This window comes from Culex pipiens, chromosome 2 (assembly GCF_016801865.2).
Source record: "Culex pipiens pallens isolate TS chromosome 2, TS_CPP_V2, whole genome shotgun sequence".
Classification (NCBI taxonomy): domain Eukaryota; kingdom Metazoa; phylum Arthropoda; class Insecta; order Diptera; family Culicidae; genus Culex; species Culex pipiens.
The window spans coordinates 196,956,095-196,979,479 of NC_068938.1; the positions used below are offsets into that span (position 1 = coordinate 196,956,095).

The window sequence follows — 23,385 nt, forward strand, 5'->3', positions numbered from 1 at the left end:
TGACTGAAGTTTTTTCTATTTTTTTCTTTTAGTAACACACCGAAAACATGAGAAATTTTGAAAGGTTTTTAAAACGATAAATGCGAGAGAGTTTTATCAAATTTGTTGCAGTTCTTTTTTTTCTTTTTTCTCCGGAAAAATACTTTACTTACGAAAACTTGGTCCGTGATCACGAATTTGAAGTCCATTTTTACGACCCCTCTCAGATTCAAGCATTCGACAAATACATGCAAAATTCCATTAAAAAAACGCTGAATTTGAAAATGAGCTTTAAATTTTAAAATATCCGTGGACATGTCTGCGATATATTACAGTTGAGTAACAAAAAATGGTAGATGTTTTGAAAACTATTTTTTATAATTTCCTGAAGCAATTTACAATTTACAAACAGCTCTTTTAACACCAAATTTTCAACTCAACTTCATTTCGAGCTAGAACACCAAATTGAGTTGAAAATTTGGTGTTGAAAGATGTGTTTGCAAATTGGACTTCCGATATGGTGCCGTGCTCAAAATTCCGAAAAAGAATTCATCAGTAAATTATTAAAAATAGTTTTAAAATCATCCACCATTTTTTGTTACTCAACTGTAAAATATCGCAGACTTGTGATTTTGGCGGAAATTTAAAAATATATTTATTTTATTTTTTCATATTTTGCAGAATTAATTTAAAAGTACACAGAGGTCCAGATCGCAAAATTTAGTGGAAAATGGATTCCAAAAAATGGTGCCGTTTTGGAGCTTTGCTGTCTTCAGAAGAGTTGTTGCAAATGGGAGGGGGCAACTTTGGGCTTGGTATAAAATTAGGGTGACTTTGAAAATATAACTGTTCACAAATATTTTTCAGAAATTTTTGTCTTCCATTAAGTTGTAGGGCCAGCTAATCCAAGCAACTTTGTCGAAGACGTCAAAATTTAATCGCGCAATCTACGCCTTCTACGACTAAATTTACAAAAATCATCACGGTAAAAAAGATGCAATTTTAAAACTCAAAATATCGTAAAATGGCATGCTAAATTTTAAGCGCCACGTTGCATTCGAAATGATAGAAAAACCACTACGAAGGCTGAAAAAATCTATTTTTCTTTAAACTCCAGATATCTTAATTTGAAAAAGTCTAATTTTCAAGGGAACCACCCTAACGAAAATCGAAAAATTTTCAACCTTTATGTTTGTCCATGTAATTTTGTCCGCTGAATAAAAAAAAAATCAATTTATATTCTTATACTAAGTTCCTATGTAAAATTATCATTAAAACAAATAAAACCACTCAAATTTAATGGTACAAATACACAAATTAGAGGAGGTCAAACAAAAGAGCAAGCCGCTTAAAGAGCCGGTTCACACAAAAAAGCGAACGAACCATGGCTCACAAAAAGAGAGCCACGGTTCTTTTTGAAACTCCGGTCTTTTGAAGGAACCGGCCCACGCCCCATACAAAAAAGATTTGTTTTTTTATGGGCATTGTGAGTTTAAAAAAAAAGAAACCACGTTTACACTCAACCCCCGGTGGTTGGTCACTTTTTCGTTTGACACTTTTTTAGTTTGTACCGAACTGTCACTTTTTATTTTTACACGGCGCTCACGCACACTATCAAAACAAACTTTTGGTAGTGTGTATAAACTCCGTGTAAAAGAGTTGTCAAACTAAAAAGTGACCCCGTTCGTTTGGCAACAGTTGGTGTCAAACCATCGGGGTTTGAGTGTATTATTCATTTATTTTGCATTCGCATTCGGATTGAAGACTTCAGCAGTAGGTAAGTCATGTAGAAGTGACGATTTTTGTTCAGATCAAAAACTGTAAGCAATACTGAAGACAATGCCTACTGAATTTTAGGTCCTACAGCTTGAAATTGAAAATTGTACTGTTTCATTTACACTCAAACCGGATGGTTTGACACCAACTGTTGCCAAACAAACGGGGTCACTTTTAAGATTGACAACGCTTTTACACGGAGTTTACACACACTACCAAACGTTTGTTTTGATAGTGTGCGTGAGCGCCGTGTAAAAAGTGACAGTTCGTCACTTTTAAGTTTGACTTTGATCAACCAACGGGGTACAAACTAAAAAAGTGTCAAACGAAAAAGTGACCAACCACCGGGGGTTGAGTGTAGTCGTAAAAAAGTTATGATGAAAAAGCTATTGAGACGCCTACAAAAAAAGGGTGATGTTCAACACCCAGTCAAATCAATCCGAATTCTGAAACGGAATCTAATTAGAATCGTATACAAATTCCGTTTAAAACGCAACAACCGGTTCCGTGTTCGGGCATAACCTCGAACGGCCGGGTCTGACCGCCACGAAAATGCCGTGTAGAGGGATGCCATTTTCTTCAAAGGCAGTGTCTGTGTAATCTTGACAAAAAGTCTGTAGGTACTAGGTAGTCTGTTTTTTTACTCATAACTTATTTTATTAGGACCTCTTAAGGAGCTTCTTTTATTACTTAACGCAAAAAATCGTATTTTTAGACACCCCCCCCCCTCGTACAAAATTTCCATACAAATTTTAAAAAAATGTATAGAGCGTAACATCTATAACCCCCCCCCCCCTCCACCCCTACTGCATTACGTAATAAAAGAACGCTCTCTTAGGTGCTGCGAACACGTTAGGGGCGATTCATAAACCATGTGGACACTTTAAGCCAGGCCTGCCCACTGTTTAAGTTTTTGTTTTTTTAAGGAACTTGATTATTTTTTTTAATACGTGAGTGAGCCAAAAATTAAGTTTTTTTAGTGCAACTTTTCAACGAAAAAGTGTTGTTTGAAAAAGTTTAAAAATAGTAATTATTCATACTGAAAATAAAGATAGCTGCAGATAATCCTAAAATATTAAAAATTTCTCAAAAATCAGGAAGCTAAAAATATATACAACACAATTTTGCCCGTGTAGACGGTTATAACAAAATACTGTTAAAATAATTAAAAGCGTTATGAAACATTCTTGAAAAATCCATTTTTGCATAAGAGTTTAATAACAGTTTATGTTATCATAACAAAATTAGTTTTTAGTCTGATATTGATTGAAAGCAAAAACAACTTGGGAATAACATTTTTTGTTATGGAAGAATAACTCCAACTGTCATTGGGATGATCAGATTAGTTGTTAAAATAGAAAAAATAATAACAAAGATTTGTCTGAAGAATAACTAAAAACGTTGTTAGTCTGTTATTACAATAACAATCGGATTACGAAAAAATCATAACGAGGAATAACAAATCTTGTTATAAATAACATAAAATGTTCTTGGCCTAGTATTTTCAAATATCAAAACATGTTATTGCAAAGTTATTACCGTCTGCTCGGGTGAACAGAACAAAAGAAAAAATAAATAAAATATGCAGATTTTTGAAATTTATCTTTTTTTTCTTTTTTTAAATCTTATTTGCAACACTAGTTTATTAATTGGGTTGAGCACCCCTGGGTTGAGGGTTGGAATCACTCTATAAATGAGAGGAAGGCACCTACCACTTTAAGGTGGATTAAGCAACGCTTTTTTTTATTAAGCATCAGCATTTCAGAGAAAATAGACGGAAAATCAACTGAAAACAATTTAAAATGTATTTTTTGCATTGATTACTATTTGAATTGTAAACTTTTTTTAATTTTTGTGTTATTTTATGTAGATTTTTGCTTGAAATAATAATTTCAAAAAATATAATGAATTGATTGAATGTAAATTTTGTTCGAAATGAATACAAATGTTAATTTTATCATTTAATAAAAGGTATTATTGAATTTTAAGAATAGTGAATAATTTAAAAAAAGTATATATTTCTTTAAAAAACTAATGTTTAAACAAATATAATTATCCAGAGACTTTTTCGAATTTTCATGTGTGACTGGGTTATCAAAATTATTACAGACTGAGCACCAAACCGTGATATTTCTGAGAGATCCCCGAGAATCGAAATAATTTTAAAATCAAGTACACTTTCAATGAGATGCATAAAATAGCATAAAATATCACTCATATAGAAATCGAGCAAAATTTGTTTGGTTTGTTTTGAGAAACAAATGGTTGAGATATCTTGTGACGTTTCTTACATTTTTACAGCAAACGAAATGCGTCACAAAAATATTGATAAAATTTAAAACCAGAGTGAATCAAAATTGAATATTTGCCTGACTTTACCGGGCTGAATTGGCACAGCTTCAGAAGCCAATAAGCATAAGCATAAGCATAAGCATAGGTGCCCACCCGCAGTTGCTACTCCGTTATTGACCAGGACCTCCAGAAGTTACATCCACGAGCCGTGGAAGATAAGTGGGAGCTATCTTTCCTCGCTTCGCAACTTCTCAAAGGCCCCTATCATGCTGATCAATACCGGCGCCGGCCACGACCAGTGGTAGGGTCACGGGGAAGTGGATGGGAATGTTAGCCCGGGCAGACGGTAATAACAAAATTCATGTCATTTCAATAACAAATTTTGTTAAAATAACAGAAACTGTTATTGAATATTCTTGTAAATAATTTTTGGAAGAAAAAATAATAACAGTTTCTGTCATTTTAACAAAAAATGTTATTGGGATGGTATTCAATTGGAAAAGTGGAATAAGACAATAATAACAGTTTAAGTTATGTTTTTCCATTTTATTCCATGATAACAAGAACCGTTATTGATATGATATTCCATTGCAAATGTTAAATAAGATGATAATAACAGTTTAAGTTATGTTTCTTCATTTAATTGCATAATAACAGGAACTGTTATTAGTTTGATATTCCATTGGAAATGAGGAATTAGACGATAATAACAGTTTAAGTTATGTTTTTCATATTCCCGAGCAGGAATATGAATTTGTTATTTGTAACAAAATAATTACTGAATCCGTTTAATGAAAAAATGGGAAGTATCAGATTGAATTAGAAGATGTACAATAACATTAAAATCATATTTTACAACTTTTTTTGGACTTTGCCCATTTTTTTAATCTGCCTAGTTAAGTAAAATATTTTAGAATTAGGTATTTGGAGATCCCATTTTCCATCCATTAGGTGCTTTGGACATGATTTGCCAATGATTATCAAATATTCTGCACCGTGTATTTTAAACCCTATACACTGAAAACCCGTTGGTTTGACACCACTTGTTGTTAAAAAAAGGGGTCACTTTTTAGTCTGACACCCTCTTTACATAAGCTTACACTTACTGCCAAACATTTGGTTTGACAGTAACTGTGAGTTCCGTGTTAAAAAGTGACAGTTCGTCACTTTCAACGCTGTAAAAACTAAAAAATGTCAAACGAAAAAGTGACCAACCACCGAGGGTACTCTCAGTTTTGAGGCAAGACAGTGGAAAAAACAAACGAGTTTAAACACACATAAAATTAAGGTGAAATCGGATCAACATATATTTGGGCTTCTTCTTCATAATCATCATTAAAATCATCAATCATTTGCAGTGCGTTTGCATTGGTAAGACCGTCACCATCATAATACATGGCAATATTTACAAACTAAGATCAAACACAAATTTATTTGTTTTGTTTGATAATAAATGTCAACATTTCCCAAAAGATGAATTCGTCCAGCAGTGTTCTTTCGAAAATACAATTGAACAGTTTAAGGTAAAATCGGCTCAGATCAGTTTCTGAATCTGATTTATTTCATTTTTTTTTGTATATGAATCGAATCTAGATTATTCAAGATGATTTCCAGAGTTTTTTTTTGAAAAGGACCAATAAACTATTGTCTTTCATATCAAAAAAAACTCAAGATTTTTAGTACATTTTTTTGAATATTTTATTTTATTTTTACTAATAACCGTATATAACTTTGGAACTAAGTAGAGTGTATCAGATCGGATTGTATTTAAAACTTCTTTTTGAAAGCGAAACCTATCAGCTTTAGATGATCCCCGACGTGGAATGTCTCGATCGTGCTGATATCATGCTGCCGACCTGCCGCCCTGACCGCGTTCCGTTGAGCCATAGCGAAAACAGCACCTTCGCACAATTATGCTGAACAACATTTCTGCGGGATTCCGACCAGGACCAGAACAGGAATGGGAATCTCCTCGTTCTTGTTTGTTCGAGAATTTCCGCGCACGAGATCCTTGGCTTTGTCCTTCTTGGATAACGTTTCAACGAAAAACTCGACGACTACCTGTGAATGGGGGTTGGAAATTAACATTTTATTAGCGAAAGTTTGGACCGGATTGACGGAACATTTGATGCTCACCTACCCCTTACTCCAGCAGCACACCGACAGACTTGGTTTGAAACCAGGTCCGCCGGATAACTTTTGTTCGATCCGAGTTTGACCCGAGCAATCATGCGCTACTCTTCGGCTTCTAGTTTGGCCAGCTGCAGGTGTCACATCTAGAAATGTTGTGCATGGTGGACAGAAGCAGGATGGTGGCCGGTTTTTCTTGCGACAGTTCCATGCAGAACGTTTCCGGCAAGCTCAGGCACCTTGATTCTGATGAATCGTAACTGCTGGAGGAGGAGGACGAGGAGCAGGTAATGAAATTCTGTTGCTAGAATTGGTTACGGTTTGGGTGCTAGGATTTGTTCTGAGGCGGCCGGCGGCTGCTTTCTCCGCTCATTGTGCAGCATCATCTTCAGGTTTGGAGGAGGTCAACATCGCGCTGCTTGTGTCTAACGGGATGAGCGGCAGCGACGTAATCATCACCGGAAGCGCACCGTGATCCGGCGCTAGCTAACTTGTCCGATCTGCCTGTAGAATCGTCGCCAGGCCACGAAAAACTTCAGCACAAACCCGTCTAGGATAGAAGAATAACCGCAAATTTCGTTTGATTTCGCAACTCGCGGTTTGATTGACTGAAAAGTTTTGTTTTGTTTTGATCGCGTTTTCCTGAAAAGATGACAGCGCAGTTTCAGTGATGCCAAGCCGAGGGTGAACTAAATTACGCCAGATAGGATTATTCTAAAATTCAAGCAAAACATTGTAAATGGACCAAAGTCAAACAAGTAAACATACAGCTTTTTTGTTGCAAACGATCCTGAGAACCTTTAACTAACGCTACACATTGAAAAAAGGATAAAAAATATCACTTATGTGTGAAAAAAATAGAATTTTTCAAAGGTTTTGGGTAATTTTTTGAGTAAATTTTATTTTGTACTGATTTTGATTTTAGTGTGTCGGGATCTAGGTCGGATTGTTTACATCTGCAGATTACAGATTGTCAAGAGAAACAGATTGGCAAATGTTTGACAGATCCAAACGCGCTGGACGCCAACCGCCCTTTTTACTCCCACAATGTAACTGAAAATTTTGCGGCGAGCTTTGCAGTTTAATTTTCGCACCTCCCCATTGCAATTTTTTGATTCATAATAATTAACAATACTAATACTAATTGAAAATCGAGTTGATAATCGAGTTTGCAGTCAACATAGAAAACTTTTTAGTTTATTTTTTGCATTACGGTGTTCGTGAACGGCTCGCGCGTTACGCGATTCGCGAACGCCTCCTCCTGCTTGGAAGAGCTGTCAAATTAAATTTTCCATCGTTTTGTTGTGGTCTTGTTCGTTGCGACTCGCGAATGTCGGGGTCTATTTTTCGGCTTGTTTACGGTATTTATAAGTGTTTCGCGGTTCATAAAGTAGGTGCAAGTGTCCACAGGATTGTAGGAAGTAAACAAACAGGGGGCGGTAAGAAGATTGCAATCCATCAAAGTGGTTTGTTGTTCGTCGTGTGTGTGATTGTTTGCGGATCGCAAGAAGATGTGACTGGCAGCAAAATTGTGGTCAAAATTGCCACAGACGGAAGCGCAGGACACCTGCACCGGCGCCCAGCAGAAGTTTTTCGCCCTGTGGAATATAGACTTCGTCATCCGGCAGTCCACCACTGGATTATGAAAGGTTTCGCCGAGCTGAACCTGCCGAGGACTTCCCACACAGCTTTCAGGTGATCATCTTCCCGGAAGAGGGCTTCAAGTGTTAAAGGTAAGATCCGGTAGATTTGTGTTTTAATCTAGCAAAACAATGCAAAAGCGCCATCGTGGGTTTTTAAACATGGTAGAGGATGTTTATATCTGGCATGAAAGGTTTGTTTACCCACAACGGCCGTTTTCCATTATTTTGCTAGAAAAATATTAAATTTCTTTTTGTCGTGGGTGCTTTGCGGGGGTTTAATTAAAAGTCTCTTGAGCAACATTTGCAATTTGGAAAGCTTCTTAAAAGCATTTTGACAGCGAGAGAAATTTTGGAAATTCTCAATTCACAGGTAAATTATTAACTAAACTCGAGATGTTAAATGGTAGAGGAGGAGGACGAATGTTTGTTCATTTGTACATGTAGCCTGATATTAAATATTATGGCAAAATAGTTCCAGCTGTCAAAATGCTTTAAAATTATTAAATTAAAAAAATGTTGCTCCTTTAGTTTCATTTTGATCAAAAATCTTTCGAAGTTCAGTACAATTGAATGGCAATGTGAACAAATTTTCTATAAACAATATTTATCTTTTTATGAATTAATAATTTAAAACGTTTCGTTTGTTTACTTGTTTTTAGTTTCTGTTAGTTTTTTTTTTTCAAAAGGACGCAGCAAACATGAAAAAATCGAATTGTTTAGCTTCAAGTCCTACAACTGCTCTGAACGCAAAAGATTCAAAGTTTGTTGACTCTTTTTGAAAACAACCCAGAGAATTTAAATAATTTCTCAAAATTTTAATTGTTAGATTGTTTTATAAGAATAATGATTTTTTTTCTTTTTCAGACTAGTGATCATCGAAACAAAATGCATCGTATTTAGTCAGTTTTTTTTTGTGGCGATAAATATCACCGGCTCGACTAGTTTCAGATAAGTTCTTTAGTTTTTTTCCACGATAGAATAAGACACTTTGTGATAATTATCTATATTTTCAGAAAGGAGTAGCCAGAGAGAAGGCATAATCAGCCAAACATGTAAAGCCGACTAAAGTGACCTGAATCCGAAGTTTGGTAGTTTCTTATCAAATGTCTGGTGAGTCAGTGTTGTTACAACTTCCAAAGAATATAATACAGTAAGATTTCTGTTATTTTTCTGTTAAAAAAATCTGCTCAGGGTGATAAAATAATAACACTTTTTGTTATGCAATCAATCCATATAAATAACAGTTTTTGTTATTTGGGTGCTCCCCATCCATCGCTCAGAATAACTAACCTTGTTATTCTATTGTTCTGGATTCTATGTTATTAGTATGTTATTGAAATAACAGAGCAATAACAATTTGAGTTATTTTTCGAACAAATCTTTGTTATGGAAATTTGTTATTTTAACAACTAATCCGATCATCCCAATAACGGATTTTGATCTTCTCACAATATCAAAAACTGACCTTCCCAAGTTATTTCCGTCTGCTCGGGAGTCCGATACTTGAGTGATAGAGACCGCCCAATCGACTGCTTCTCCGACAAAGTATCACATGAGTTTTGAGGGGGTTAGTAGATGGGTATGAGGTCAGGATTCACGAGTGGCAGTGATGTGACCATGAGCATTTTGTTTATCGGTTGAAAATGTTAAATCTTAGGCAGCCGGCTGCGGAAAGATAAATAATTGATTATTTAAAAAGTGTTTTAATCGAACGCGTGCCAACCGAGCAGTAGTGCTATGGGCTGGACTTATCAGTATATTTTTACTGTTTGTACAATTTAGATAACGCGAGCAAATTTCAAAAATAGTAGATGAGTTAATACTAAAGCTGCCAGTTGGAATAAATTATTACTATCAACGAATATAAACGAAAAGAAAACAGGACACCACGTAACCGATTGTAATGAAATTAAAACAATAACTTAAACGAACTTAACCGGCGACGTGCCTTCCTATCAACGATGATAAAAGAAGGACTTATAAATTTAAAATATAAAAAGACTCCAAAAAATACGTTGCATAGTAACCGCGAAGTCCCGCTACTCACAATCGAATCCGAAAGATAGCTATCTAGAATTTTAAATATAGTATTAATTCGACCGCGATCCTCCAGAAATTCTTCGTCGGCGTGCCTTCCGATCAACGGTGATGTAAGAAGGGCTTTATTCATTAAAATGATTTTGTACCATAAGCCTTAAAACATATTCGTCGGCGTGCCTTCCGATCATCGATGATATAGAAAGGACTTAATCCAGCAATACGACTTGCTTGTCTCGAAAAAAAAGAATTCAGATCGTTTCTATCGAAAACTAATAAAACAAAAATAAACTCATTGGCCAACGAACGCGCGAACTAAAAATAAAGAAAAAAGAAGAAGAAGAAGACCAATCACCCCATGCACACAAACAGCGACACAAAAGAGATGAAAACAACACGAATCAGAAGAAATCCAATCACCCCATGCACTCGAACAGCGACATAAAAAGACGGAAAATAACCCGAAAAAAAAAACAGGACTACGCGTCCACACAGGCACCGCACTACTGATGCCATTATTTAATTATAATGACCAATCACCCCATGCACTCGAACAGCGACATAAAAGAGACGGAAAATAACACGAAAAAACAGGACTGCGCGTCCACACAGGCACCGCACTACTCCGCACAGCTTCAGAAGCCAATAAACATAAACTTCAAAAATCAAAGTACAGTACTTCATCGATAACTGGATAATAATAACGAAGCAAAATGATCGGATGCAAAAAACACTTTCCACAAATGAAAGTTAATTTTTAAGTTTTTATGAAATTCCAAAAAAAAAGTTCCGCAGCCGCATTGGAGAGTAGCAGCCAAGGACCGAGTTCAGTGGCAGCGCATCTGGAGACAGCTCATGACCCGTAGGTTGTACGAGCAGTAAAAGTAAGTAAGTAAAGTAAGAAATTAAAAAAAAAAATCTCGTGTTGTATGTGTGTTGAAATGTAACATTTACCATGCAGGATGCTCGAGTTGTCGTACACTCGTAAAATTCAGCCCTACGAAAGACAAATTTGAACTACTTCGACATTTAGATAAGTGTCTGTTGCGCATTTTAAAAATCATCTCAAAACTTAAAATTGTAATAAAATAAAAACTCTCTCGCATCTTCGAAACCAGCCTTCTCCGACTAACTTTTTTTTTGACAAATCAAGGACTCAATTCCTTCCGCATAATTAAAACACGTTTCATTTCATCCTCATTCAAACAAATTCTCTATTATGTGTAATGTGTTGTGGTGTGTTGTATGCTTTTTGGTTCTACGTGTCAGTTGGTTACACTTCACTGACGAAAAAATCGGGAGGTTAAAATCACTTCATCTCTCTACACAACAGCTGAGCAACTTCGATATTACCGGGTTTTTAAACACTTTTCTAGCGATATTACAAGCTCAAACGGAAAAAGGGACTAAGATTTTTTTTTGCGTCTGTCATTCTGACTATTGATAAATAAAACTTTATCAAAAAACCGCAAATTTTATTCAAGCGAGGGGGGATCTTTCAAGATATAAAACATAACAGAACAATAAAAAAATTGTGGTCCTAAAGTGGGTCTCGAGACGAACTGAAAAAAAAATTGTGTGTGACGTGTGTGTAGTAGTAGTAGGCGTGTGACAATTTCCTAACAGACGATAAATTAAACAGAAAGCTTAAAAGTATAAAAGCAAGGTGTAAGGGCGGGGCGGCGGGACATTTTTTTTCGGGAAGAGGAGGGAGGGGGCGTAGTTCCAGGTTGTGGTCAGTACACGACAACATAAACATCGAAAAACCGGACAACGACGACGACGACGACAACTAACTGATTCTGACTGACATTCACAAGTTACTAGATTGCGCGTTCTTCTCGGACGCTTGCTTGGATTGGTTTGTTTAGTGCACAAAAGAGAGAAGATTCGCGTAAATTAGTCACGAACAGCTTGAAAAGGCGAAGGGGGCGTTAGATTTCAAAAGACAATGGCGACTTTGATTTAGCAAATTTACAGCAATCGCACTGTACAGCGCCTGCTTTCTTCTCCTCTAAATTGTGAACTGTTGGTTCCCGATCTACAAAAGCTTTGCTAATTTGGCCTACTTAGGGAGATACGATCTCGGTGGACGATTCTGTTTGACATCACTCTCCACACTGTTGCTTAGTAACCGTTGCGTCGACTCGGTAACGCGCTGCAAACTTCAAACTACTAAATAAGTCTGACCGCCTACTTTGCAATCCTAAATTTGCCTAAAAGCAGCGGGCTCTAATCTTAAATACCTGTCTGGTTGAGTGTTTCATATTTCTCAGTGTATATTGTAATGTACCGTTTTTAAAACCGCTAAGATACACGTTATAACTTTTTTTTTATTTAATTCTCACAAATTATTACGTTTCTAGTAGTACACACTCTCCGCGGGGTTATCTGATTTTTGGTACCGGCTAACTGACAATCAAAAAAAAATTTCCCGCGTTTTTATGCCTCACCAAAAGTCCTCTCCCTCAAAACAACAAAAAGGAAAAAGAACCTGAACCACCCTAATCGACGCCGCGTTATTGGTGCTGCGACGAGCTGTTATGCTTTCTACTGCTAGCGCGCGTTTGCTTTCGATTTGCCTGCTGTTGGGACTGTTGGCCCTGTTGCTGCTGATTCGTACTACTAGTTCCGTTTCGGGTTTCGTGATGGTGGTGGTGGTGGTGGTGTTGATGCTGCTGCTGAGGGTTCGTACCTTGTGACGTCATGAGCGGCTTCGGCGGGTACGGGATCCGGAACAGCTCGATCTTCAGGTAGGCGCAGATTTCGAGACAGACCTGTGGGAGAGGAAATTGAGTTTTAGCGAAAAAAAAATTTACAATATAAATTTTTTAACAAATTTATGGTTGCTCAGAATTTAACCAAAAAAAATATTTAGCGATTTTGCCATTCAAAACTAAGCAAAACAAAACTATAAATTTTAATTGAAGTGACTTCAGTATTTTGATTAACTTTTGAAACATATTTTTTTAATAGTAACACAGTTGTCGAAAGTTTGCACAAGGATGTGCCCTACACGCTACTGAAGTTTAAAATAATCACTTTATTGGCAAAAGCATGGGCATGAGCATGAGATACCACCCATGGTTGCCCCTCCGTTGCTGAACAGAACCGTAATATCCTTTCAGCACTACTGATCATAGGCTTCGACTATCAAGTGGTATTTCCCTTATCAACAGCATGTATGAATGCGCTGAAAAGATAAAACACCATGATTGCCAAAACAAGATCAGTTGCGAATAGGTAATAGTCATTGGCCACCAACAGCGCCCGCCATGTCAGTTTGTAGATCTCGATTTGAAGGGACGGGAATATTAGTTAGCGCAGGTTGCTACTAGGGCAGCTGATTTACTCTGTGCTTACACCCCACGAGCGCCAGGAACCTGAAAACCTGTTAGTAGGATAGGGTGTTTGGTCAGGATTCATCATAGAAGAGCAGTTCTCTCAGATTTCGGTAATTCGATTTTTTTTGTATTTTTTAATTCGACTAAAACTTTTTAGGTGCCTTCGGTATGCCCAAAAAAGCTATTTTGCATTATAGTTTGTCCATATAATTTTCCATACAAATTTGGCAGCTGTCCATACAAAAATGATGTATGAAAATTCAAAAATCTGTATCTTTCGAAGGAATTTTTTGATCGTTTTGGTGTCTTCGGCAAAATTGTAGGTATGGATATGGACTACACTGGAAAAAAATGTTACACGGTAAACAAAAATTTGGTGATTTTTTAAAACACTATTTTTAATTTTTTTCATTTTTTGATATGATTTAGAGGACATAAAATGTAAACTTTTCAGAAATTTCCAGGTTGTGCAAAAAATCATTGACCAAGTTATGATTTTTAATCAATACTTATTTTTTTCAAAAAATCGAAATTTTGGTCGCAAAATTTTGTCAACTTCATTTTTCGATGTAAAATCAAAATTGCAATCAAAAAGTACTTTAGTGAAATTTTGATAAAGTGCACCGTTTTCAAGTTATAGCCATTTATAGGTGACTTTTTTGAAAATAGTCGCAGTTTTTCATTTTTTTTAAATTAGTGCACATGTTTGCCCACTTCTGAAAAAAATATTTTTGAAAAGCTGAGAAAATTCTCTATATTTTGCCTTTTTGAACTTTGTTGATACGACCCTTAGTTGCTGAGATATTGCCATGCAAAGGTTAAAAAACAAGAAAATTAATGTTTTCTAAGTCTCACCCAAACAACCCATCATTTTCTAGCGTCGATATCTCAGCAACTAATGGTCCGATTTACAATGTTAAAATATGAAACATTCGAGAAATTTTCCGATCTTTTCGAAAAAAATATATTTGAAAAAATATATTTTGTATTTTGATATTTTGATATTTTGATATTTTGATATATTAAATATATTTTGTATTTTGATATTTTGATATTTTGATATTTTGATATTTTGATATTTTGATATTTTGATATTTTGATATTTTGATATTTTGATGTTTTGATATTTTGATATTTTGATATTTTGATATTTTGATATTTTGATATTTTGATATTTTGATATTTTGATATTTTGATATTTTGATATTTTGATATTTTGATATTTTGATATTTTGATATTTTGATATTTTGATATTTTGATATTTTGATATTTTGATATTTTGATATTTTGATATTTTGATATTTTGATATTTTGATATTTTGATATTTTTTGATATTTTGATATTTTGATATTTTGATATTTTGATATTTTGATATTTTGATATTTTGATATTTTGATATTTTGATATTTTGATATTTTGATATTTTGATATTTTGATATTTTGATATTTTGATATTTTGATATTTTGATATTTTGATATTTAAAATTTTGTATTTTTTATTTGGATAAAACAATGTGTAGTATTTTCTAAGAGCTACCCAATCAGCCCTTATTTTTCAATCGACGATGTATTGGACACTATTCGTAAGATTTCGAAGTATAAAAAAATTTAAACCTTCCTTGAATTTCCGCTTAAAAAAATATTTTCGGAATCTCAAAATCACGACAAAAACTGCAAAAGGGCTAAACAGTAACTTATAATCCTTTTAAAATGTTAAGAACGTATTAGACTACGGCATGCAAACAAACAAACTCGCACTTTTTGGCAGTTTGTCTGAATTATTTGTTTGCCTGCATTTGTTTGTAGAAACGTCAACCTGCATATATTTTGCCATGTTTGCGCAAACACGAAAAAGTGCGAGTCTGTTTGTCATAGTCTAATACTTCCTTTAGACATGATTTTGAAATTATGAAAATACACATTTTTTGACATTTTAAATTTTGTATTTTTTATATTTTTATATTTTTTAAAGAAGTTATTTTGCATCATACCATTTTGAGGGATAATTTTTGAAGAAATTGTGATTTTTGAAAAAAAAAATCTTAAATATTATCAAACAAAATGAAAAAAAATATTTTTAGATGCAAAATCAAATTTGCAATCGCAATTTTTTTCTAAAAATGTTCTTTTTCCTTAAAGAATCATTCATTCACTCACCTGCCCGCAGTACCGGATCAGGTCAAAGGTGCACCAGAGCATCGCGAACCACAGCACCCAGTACTCGCTGAGGAAGCAGTTAAAGTACTGGTTCAGGAACAGACACAGCGGCCCGATCAGGCCCCAGTCCAGGTACTCCATTTCGCTTTTGGTCATGTGGGCGACCTAAAATTCGGACATAATAATTAGTTGAAAATATCCTGAACTACGGTAGATTTTAAGCTACTCACCACTAACCGGTTGGTGACCTTGGCGGTGATCATGCCGAACGCCATGATGTACAGCGCCGGATGGTTCTCGTAGATGTGGTCGGGTGATTTCTGGGAAATTACGTACGCCGGGACCACTACAAACAGAAACGGTATGATGGGGGACAGCACGCTGGTTCCCTGTGGATCCGGAAACGACGGCGGTATACGAGGCATCGGGGCGTCAAGATTAGAAGAGGACAATGTTAGCAACAGTTGATCTTTTTTGGTTTATGTTTTGAAAACAAATGATAACATGGAAAATTCAACGCAAAATTGGGTGCATATTTGTAAGAAAAACTAGAAAAATCTTAATAAACAAACATAACTTCTAATAATTAAATCAACTTCATGGAAATGACTAGTGCTAGAAGAACGTTAAATTTCAATTTAAGTTCGTAAACTGTCACCCAATTCTGCGTCAAATCAAACAACAATGAACATGATACAGGTGGATGAAGGTGGGTGTTATACAAGAGTACTAAAAAATAGGGGAACTTGGAAAGGGTGAGGGCATTTCTCTTTGTTGATCGTTGCGGTGAGGAAGGGTTATGAAAATGAAACTAAATATAAATAATTACTCGTCTAGTGGTAGTTGGAGCATGTGGAGCATGTGTAAGGAAAGTAAAGGGGTTCGCCATTTGTTACGTGGAATTAGTGGGTTATAATTTTGACTAAATTTTTTGGGGTGCGAACTCAAATTTTCCTTTTGTTTAACATTGTTGTTAGCAATACCGAGCGAATCTACAACACAACTTTTGTTTGCAAAAAAAACACACACACACACGCAATTTGATGCAAACAACACAACTCAACACAGTCACGCGCAAACATTGTACAAACGAACATTTATTGCAACGACAAACAACACTATCCAAATTACACGAATCTGATTACTCTTGTTAGTATTATTCCAATTAAGTTCAGATGTATGTAGATGAGACAAAAAAAATGCGATCAGAATGAAATCAGATAATGGAATAAAATCAATGTGAAATTTTCTCAGAATTGTTTTACAATGACAAACTTTTTTTGTTTTTCTGACGAAAAAGTCTAGCCCTAATCAGAGAACAAATCCAGGCAATATGACTGCAGTTTGATGTTGAGATACGTTTTTGCTCGAAAATAACGTCGATACAAACTAGATTTGTTAATAAACGATGAACAATTTTTTTCTAGCGCGATTTTTTGGTTTATGCCCTAAGCCCACTATAAAATATTCGTTGAAAATATGCTTGAAATTAGATTGTTCATTTAAGACTTGAGCTTATTTGCTTATAAGTTAAGTTCCCATTTTCGCTTGATTTCCATAAATCAGATTAACTTAACTATTAAATCAAATCCAAACATTTTTCGTGTAAAATTAAAAAAAATAAAACTTTATAAACTTTTTGAAAACCTGAAAAAATATTTCGTATTTTCACAAAAAAAAATAAGATAAATCGAAAAGTATTTTTTTACGGGATTTTTGATTGGAAAAATTTCAATTGAAAAAAATTAGAGCAATGAAACACTGACACCTTTTTAATCAACATTAATCAAAATCCACCGAATTGAAAGGAAATTAATTTAAAAAAAAATTCATCCGGATACCTGGATATATTTTTTTAATGTTTGGAAAATTAAAAACTCCCATCATGTTGTAGCGCTGAATGTTTAAAAGGATTTAATAAATCACGAATATTTATTTTATGTTTGACATTTAGTTGTTTTTAGTCCGATGTCAAGTTTCTATTTTTACTAAAACTAAAACTGAAAATTGCTTGTTTTTTTTATTATTTAGAAATATTGGTACATTTTTTGTAACAAAGCTTTCAATTTTCAGTCATTTTTCAAATAAGAACTGCCTCTTATTTGATGTTCTGAAAAAGTCTGAAATTCAAAAATGGGATTTGAGTGGCCACCCTGAACTTTGTTTAAAGAGGCAATTTTGGTCCCCGATTCCAAATTCGAGGTCGATTTTTCTTGTGACGTAGTGACGGTACGACTCCTTTTGTTAATTCGATTCGAAAAAGAAGTGTTTTCTTTAAATAATTGGCAGCCTGAAGATGACGACGATAAGGAAATTTGGTGTCACAAGGACTATAATGTAAAATTTGATGCCCAATTCTGGAGTTTTTTTGTTTTTTTGAAAAGGTCCAATAAACCAAATTTCCAGTTTTTGCTTTTTGGGTGTTTTTGAAACCGCCTAGAGTTAGGGGTATTAAAAAACACTCAAAAAGCAAAAACTGAAAATTTGGTTTATCGGACCTTTTCAAAAAAACTCCAGAATTAAGCAATCAATTACCCAAAATAGATTCAAAACCGCTGCATTTTTTGAATTTTACTTTTTGAATTTGCAATTCCCTCAAAGGGTAATTTTTCATAAAGATTTAAAAATTGTTGAATTTTATACAAACACAATTTTAACATATTTTCAATTATGAGGATCAAATTATGTTTTTTGTTTGCCCTCCGCAACATTTTTCAGCTTGACGATTTCGACCATTTTTATTTGTTGTATTTTTTTATTTGGCTCAAACTTTGTGGGGGGCATTCCCTATGACCAAAGTAGCTATTTTGTGTCATTGGTTCACCCATACAAGTCTCCATACAATTTTGGCTGCTGTCCATACAAAAAATGGTACGTAAATATTCAAACAGCTGTAACTTTTGATTGAATTTTCTGATCAATTTGGTGTCTTCGGTAAAGTTATAGGTATTTTTGAGGACTATTGAGAAAAAATAGGTACACGGAAAACTCTTTTTGCCATTTTTTTTATTAACTATTTTTTTACAAAAACTCAATTTCCCAAAATACATATTTTTTGATTTTCGAGATTTTTTTATATGTTTTAGGGGACAAAAATACGCAACTTACGAATTTAAAAAAAAAATTTATTATTGGGAAAAACATCGAAATTTTACACACACACAAATTTTACCTACATTTTTTGTGCAAAATTGAATTTTTGTAAATTACTTTTCGATTGCAAATAAAATTTAAGATAAAAAATGGAAGCCAAATTTGTTTTTGGTATAAAATTTAGATTTTTTTTTCAAAAATCACAATTTCTTTTTTCAAAAAATAATAATTCGTTGGCAGATTTTTTGACCATATTTCTCTATGGCTCAAAAGTTGCTGGTTTTTGTCCCCTAAAACATAGCAAACAATCTCGAAAATAAAAAAAATACTTATTTTGGGAAATTGAGTTATTGAAAAAAAACATGTTAATAAAAAAAATCGGCAAATTTTATCCATTAACCTATTTTTTTCCTCAGTATTCCTTAACAATACCAACAACTTCGGCGAAGACACTAAATTGATCAGAAAATTCAATCAAAAGTTACAGCTGTTTGAATATTTACGTACCATTTTTGTATGGACAGCTGCCAAAATTGTATGGAGACTTGTAAGGGTGAACCAATGACACAAAATAGCTTCTTTGGTCATAGGGAAGGCCCCCACACAGTTTGAGCCAAATCAAAAAATACAAATAAAATCCATTTCCGATTTTGGTAGAGAGTTGCTCATGTGTCTCATTTTTTGTTCTACTCTATTGAGATTGAATCAAATTGACGTTTCTGCTCTCAATTAAGTCTTCTTCAGGGTCTAAACATAGATTTTGTTGTTACTTGTGATTAAAATGGAATGCAGGAGGACAACGATAAACTTGTAAGTCACACAACTACCAATAATGGAACACACACACGAACAAACAGGGGTTAGCACAACACACTACATTTAAATGCACACAAACAAACAAACAAACAGGTCCCTCTCTCCCCATATTGGGTTGGGGGAGAAAGGGGTTCGGTTCGGTCGATCGGGTTTGATCCTTACGGCCACGGTTGATCCATTCTTGCCCACGCCCCCGGTGAAGATTACCGACGCGTTCTGAAATGCTAGCAGCCCAAACACAAACACGGCAAAGTACAGTGGCAGTATCTTCACGTCGACGCCACCGATCTTATGAGGTCATGATGTTGGTTGGTTGTTTGGTGGTGGTGGTGATGGTTGGTGATAGTAGTAGTAGTAAGGGTTGTTATAGATGAAACCATTGTTAAACAGGTGAGGAGTAGAGAAAAATATAATAAAAAAAAAAACGAAATAAATAAATTGGAAAAAGAAACAAACGCAATCGCAGTTGAAACGAAACCCAGCAAAAATAAACACTATAAAACAATTGTAAGAGTTTCTTTTGAGGGAAACTCTCCCCACTCGCGCGCAACCCCCCATCTGTTAGTCGCTAGCGGAACTAAGCGCGGTCGTGCGTGCTTGTAGGCTACTGTTAGGCGCACCGTTGTTAATCCAAAAGTGCTGCAAGTTTTAGTACGATTTCCCGCGTAAAGATGGCGTTAGAAAAAACATAATTTGGAATTTAAAAACGAATCAAGAAAGGGAATGCCAATAATGAAAAAGGGTAAAAATAATCAAACGAGACGTCACATTGCAAAAAGGTCAAAAATCGACTTTGCTAACAAATTGACTTTGACCCTTTTACATTGTTACGTCCGCATTCTAGTAGGGGTAAAATCGTATGCATCCTTACAGCAACGGTTGAGCCATTTTTACCGACGCCACCCTCCCGGAACGTCCGGCAGAAGGTGACAAACACCTGCAGATAGCCGAGCGAGAAGAACGCGTTCACCGTGTAGTTCCACGTGAGCCCGATTAGCGGCATCTACCATTGTGTTCATTGTTGTTGTTGTTGTTGTTATTACGTTGCGTCACGTGTCAAGTGGGTGTAACGTGTGTAACGTCACGTACCGTCGAAACATCGAAAATAGGAGAAAAAAGAAGGAAAATATAGATGTTTCTCAATCGTTGAACACAGTCCAATGGTCTAGAATGTTTTTTTTATCGAACACAACCTCAATATCTTACACTACAAGTCAATTGTCATCTTTGTTCACCACTTTCCAGTATTCTTATCAATGACATTGCTTTTAACGGGCACCACTTACGAAATAAGACACCCTTCCCCTTCTTGAAACAAGATCGCGCGCGCTTTTTCATGCAACACAGAAATAGTTCATTCCACACATAGAGACAGCAAAATGCCTTATCAACTAATATCAGCTGCAGCGACTAGTTTGGTAGGAGTAGTTTATGGTACGATATCAGCGCAAACATTCACGCACACACACACACACACTTGCAGCCAAACGGAAAACAAATATGCATTTTATTCGAGCAGGAATGCAGGATTTATCATGCTGAAAATTATCGTAAGCTGAATTAATAAAACAAATTAAAAAAAAATTTGCGGCGGGAATCAAACCGCCATTGGCTGACTGCTCTGATTAGACTAAACCAACTAATGTATTTTTTTTGTGTCTGAATAATAAGACATTCTTCTTCTATTTTGATTTATTATTTTGACTCACATTTATTTTATTGAAATTTATGTTTAAAGTTTTCTCCTTTTTAAGAACCAATAATTTGTAATAAAAAACATTATTTATAAAAATTTAATTTAATTCATGCTTACGGGTCTAATTATTTCGGCCAAGGAACACCCAGAAAAAGTTTTAGCCCGATCGGATAACTTTTTTTTCGAATCGTGCTGTTTTCGTATATTTTTTTTTTTTTTTGCTTAAAATTACCTTCGGAACACGGGAAAAATAAAAACTTCCGAACAAAAAATTTGGGCGGTTGAGGGTTAACTTATTGACTTATAAAAAAAATCTCTTCGACGTGAAAGCTGATTATAAAAACTAAATTTTGTTTGAAAATGTAGAAAATAAAAAATTTCAAACACTCAAATTCTCAAAAGTTGCAATATGAATATCAAACTTCGCGAAATTTCTTACACATTTTCACTAGAGCAATTCTCTACGAAATCGGTCTTTTTTCTTCAATTTTAATTTTTGTATTTTTTAATCCGGCTGAAACTTTTTTGGTGCCTTCGGTATGCCCAAAGAAGCCATTTTGCATCATTAGTTTGTCCATATAATTTTCCATACAAATTCGGCAGCTGTCCATACAAAAATGATGTATGAAAATTCAAAAATCTGTATCTTTTGAAGGAATTTTTTGATCGATTTGGTGTCTTCGGCAAAGTTGTAGGTATGGATACGGACTACACTGGAAAAAATAATACACGGTAAAAAAAAATTTGGTGATTTTTTTATTTAACTTTTTATCACTAAAACTTGATTTACAAAAAAACACTATTTTTAATTTTTTTTATTTTTTGATATGTTTTAGAAGACATAAAATGCCAACTTTTCAGAAATTTCCAGGTTGTGCAAAAAATCACTGACCGAGTTATGCATTTTTTAATCAATACTGATTTTTTCAAAAAATCGAAATTTTGGTCGTAAAAATTTTTCAACTTCATTTTTCGATGTAAAATCAAATTTGCAATCAAAAAGTACTTTACTAAAATTTTGATAAAGTGCACCGTTTTCAAGTTATAGCCATATTTAAGTGACTTTTTTGAAAATAGTCGCAGTTTTTCATTTTTTTAAATTAGTGCACATGTTTGCCCAGTTTTGAAAAAAATATTTTTGAAAAGCTGAGAAAATTCTCTATATTTTGCTTATTCGGACTATGTTGATACGACCTTTAGTTGCTGAGATATTGCAATGCAAAGGTTTAAAAACAGGAAAATTGATGTTTTCTAAGTTTCACCCAAACAACCCACCATTTTCTATCGTCAATATCTCAGCAACTAATGGTCCGATTTTCAATGTTAATATATGAAACAATTGTGAAATTTTCCGATCTTTTCGAAAAAAATATTTTTGGAATTTTCAAATCAAGACAAACATTTTAAAAGGGCGTAATATTGAATGTTTGGCCTTTGTGAAATGTTAGTCTTGATTTGAAAATTCCAAAAATATTTTTTTCGAAGAGATCGGAAAATTTCACAAATGTTTCATATATTAACATTGAAAATCGGACCATTAGTTGCTGAGATATTGACGATAGAAAATGGTGGGTTGTTTGGGTGAAACTTAGAAAACATCAATTTTCCTGTTTTTAAACCTTTGCATTGCAATATCTCAGCAACTAAAGGTCGTATCAACAAAGTCCAAATAAGCAAAATATAGAGAATTTTCTCAGCTTTTCAAAAATATTTTTTTCAAAACTGGGCAAACATGTGCACTAATTTAAAAAAATGAAAAACTGCGACTATTTTCAAAAAAGTCACTTAAATATGGCTATAACTTGAAAACGGTGCACTTTATCAAAATTTCAGTAAAGTACTTTTTGATTGCAAATTTGATTTTACATCGAAAAATGAAGTTGAAAAATTTTTACGACCAAAATTTCGATTTTTTGAAAAAATCAGTATTGATTAAAAAATGCATAACTCGGTCAGTGATTTTTTGCACAACCTGGAAATTTCTGAAAAGTTGGCATTTTATGTCTTCTAAAACATATCAAAAAATAAAAAAAATTAAAAATAGTGTTTTTTTGTAAATCAAGTTTTAGTGATAAAAAGTTAAATAAAAAAATCACCAATTTTTTTTTACCGTGTATTATTTTTTTCCAGTGTAGTCCGTATCCATACCTACAACTTTGCCGAAGACACCAAATCGATCAAAAAATTCCTTCAAAAGATACAGATTTTTGAATTTTCATACATCATTTTTGTATGGACAGCTGCCGAATTTGTATGGAAAATTATATGGACAAACTAATGATGCAAAATGGCTTCTTTGGGCATACCGAAGGCACCAAAAAAGTTTCAGTCGGATTAAAAAATACAAAAAAAATCGAATGACCGAAATCCTAGAGAACTGCTCACTATATTTCAATTTTAAGTGTAAAATACTATTTTCG

General features: G+C 34.3%; 1 protein-coding gene across 7 annotated transcripts in view; it reads right to left on the reverse strand.

Annotated features, from left to right (window-relative positions):
- The window catches only part of LOC120430840 (cholinephosphotransferase 1), a 61,060-nt gene that overhangs the window by 1,327 nt on the left and 36,348 nt on the right, over positions 1-23,385 (reverse strand). For 2 of the 7 annotated variants that reach the window (XM_052707311.1, XM_052707310.1), the window contains exons 3-7: positions 20,141-20,272; positions 19,432-19,557; positions 15,591-15,749; positions 15,361-15,525; positions 12,553-12,634 (exon numbers count right to left, since the gene is read on the reverse strand). In XM_052707311.1, the coding sequence (XP_052563271.1) occupies positions 12,553-12,634; positions 15,361-15,525; positions 15,591-15,749; positions 19,432-19,557; positions 20,141-20,272 (664 nt within the window). Of the gene's footprint in view, positions 1-11,562; positions 12,635-15,360; positions 15,526-15,590; positions 15,750-19,431; positions 19,558-20,140; positions 20,273-23,385 lie in introns of those variants that run through there. The other 5 variants (XM_039595962.2, XM_039595965.2, XM_039595966.2 and 2 more) reach the window with 4 other exon arrangements.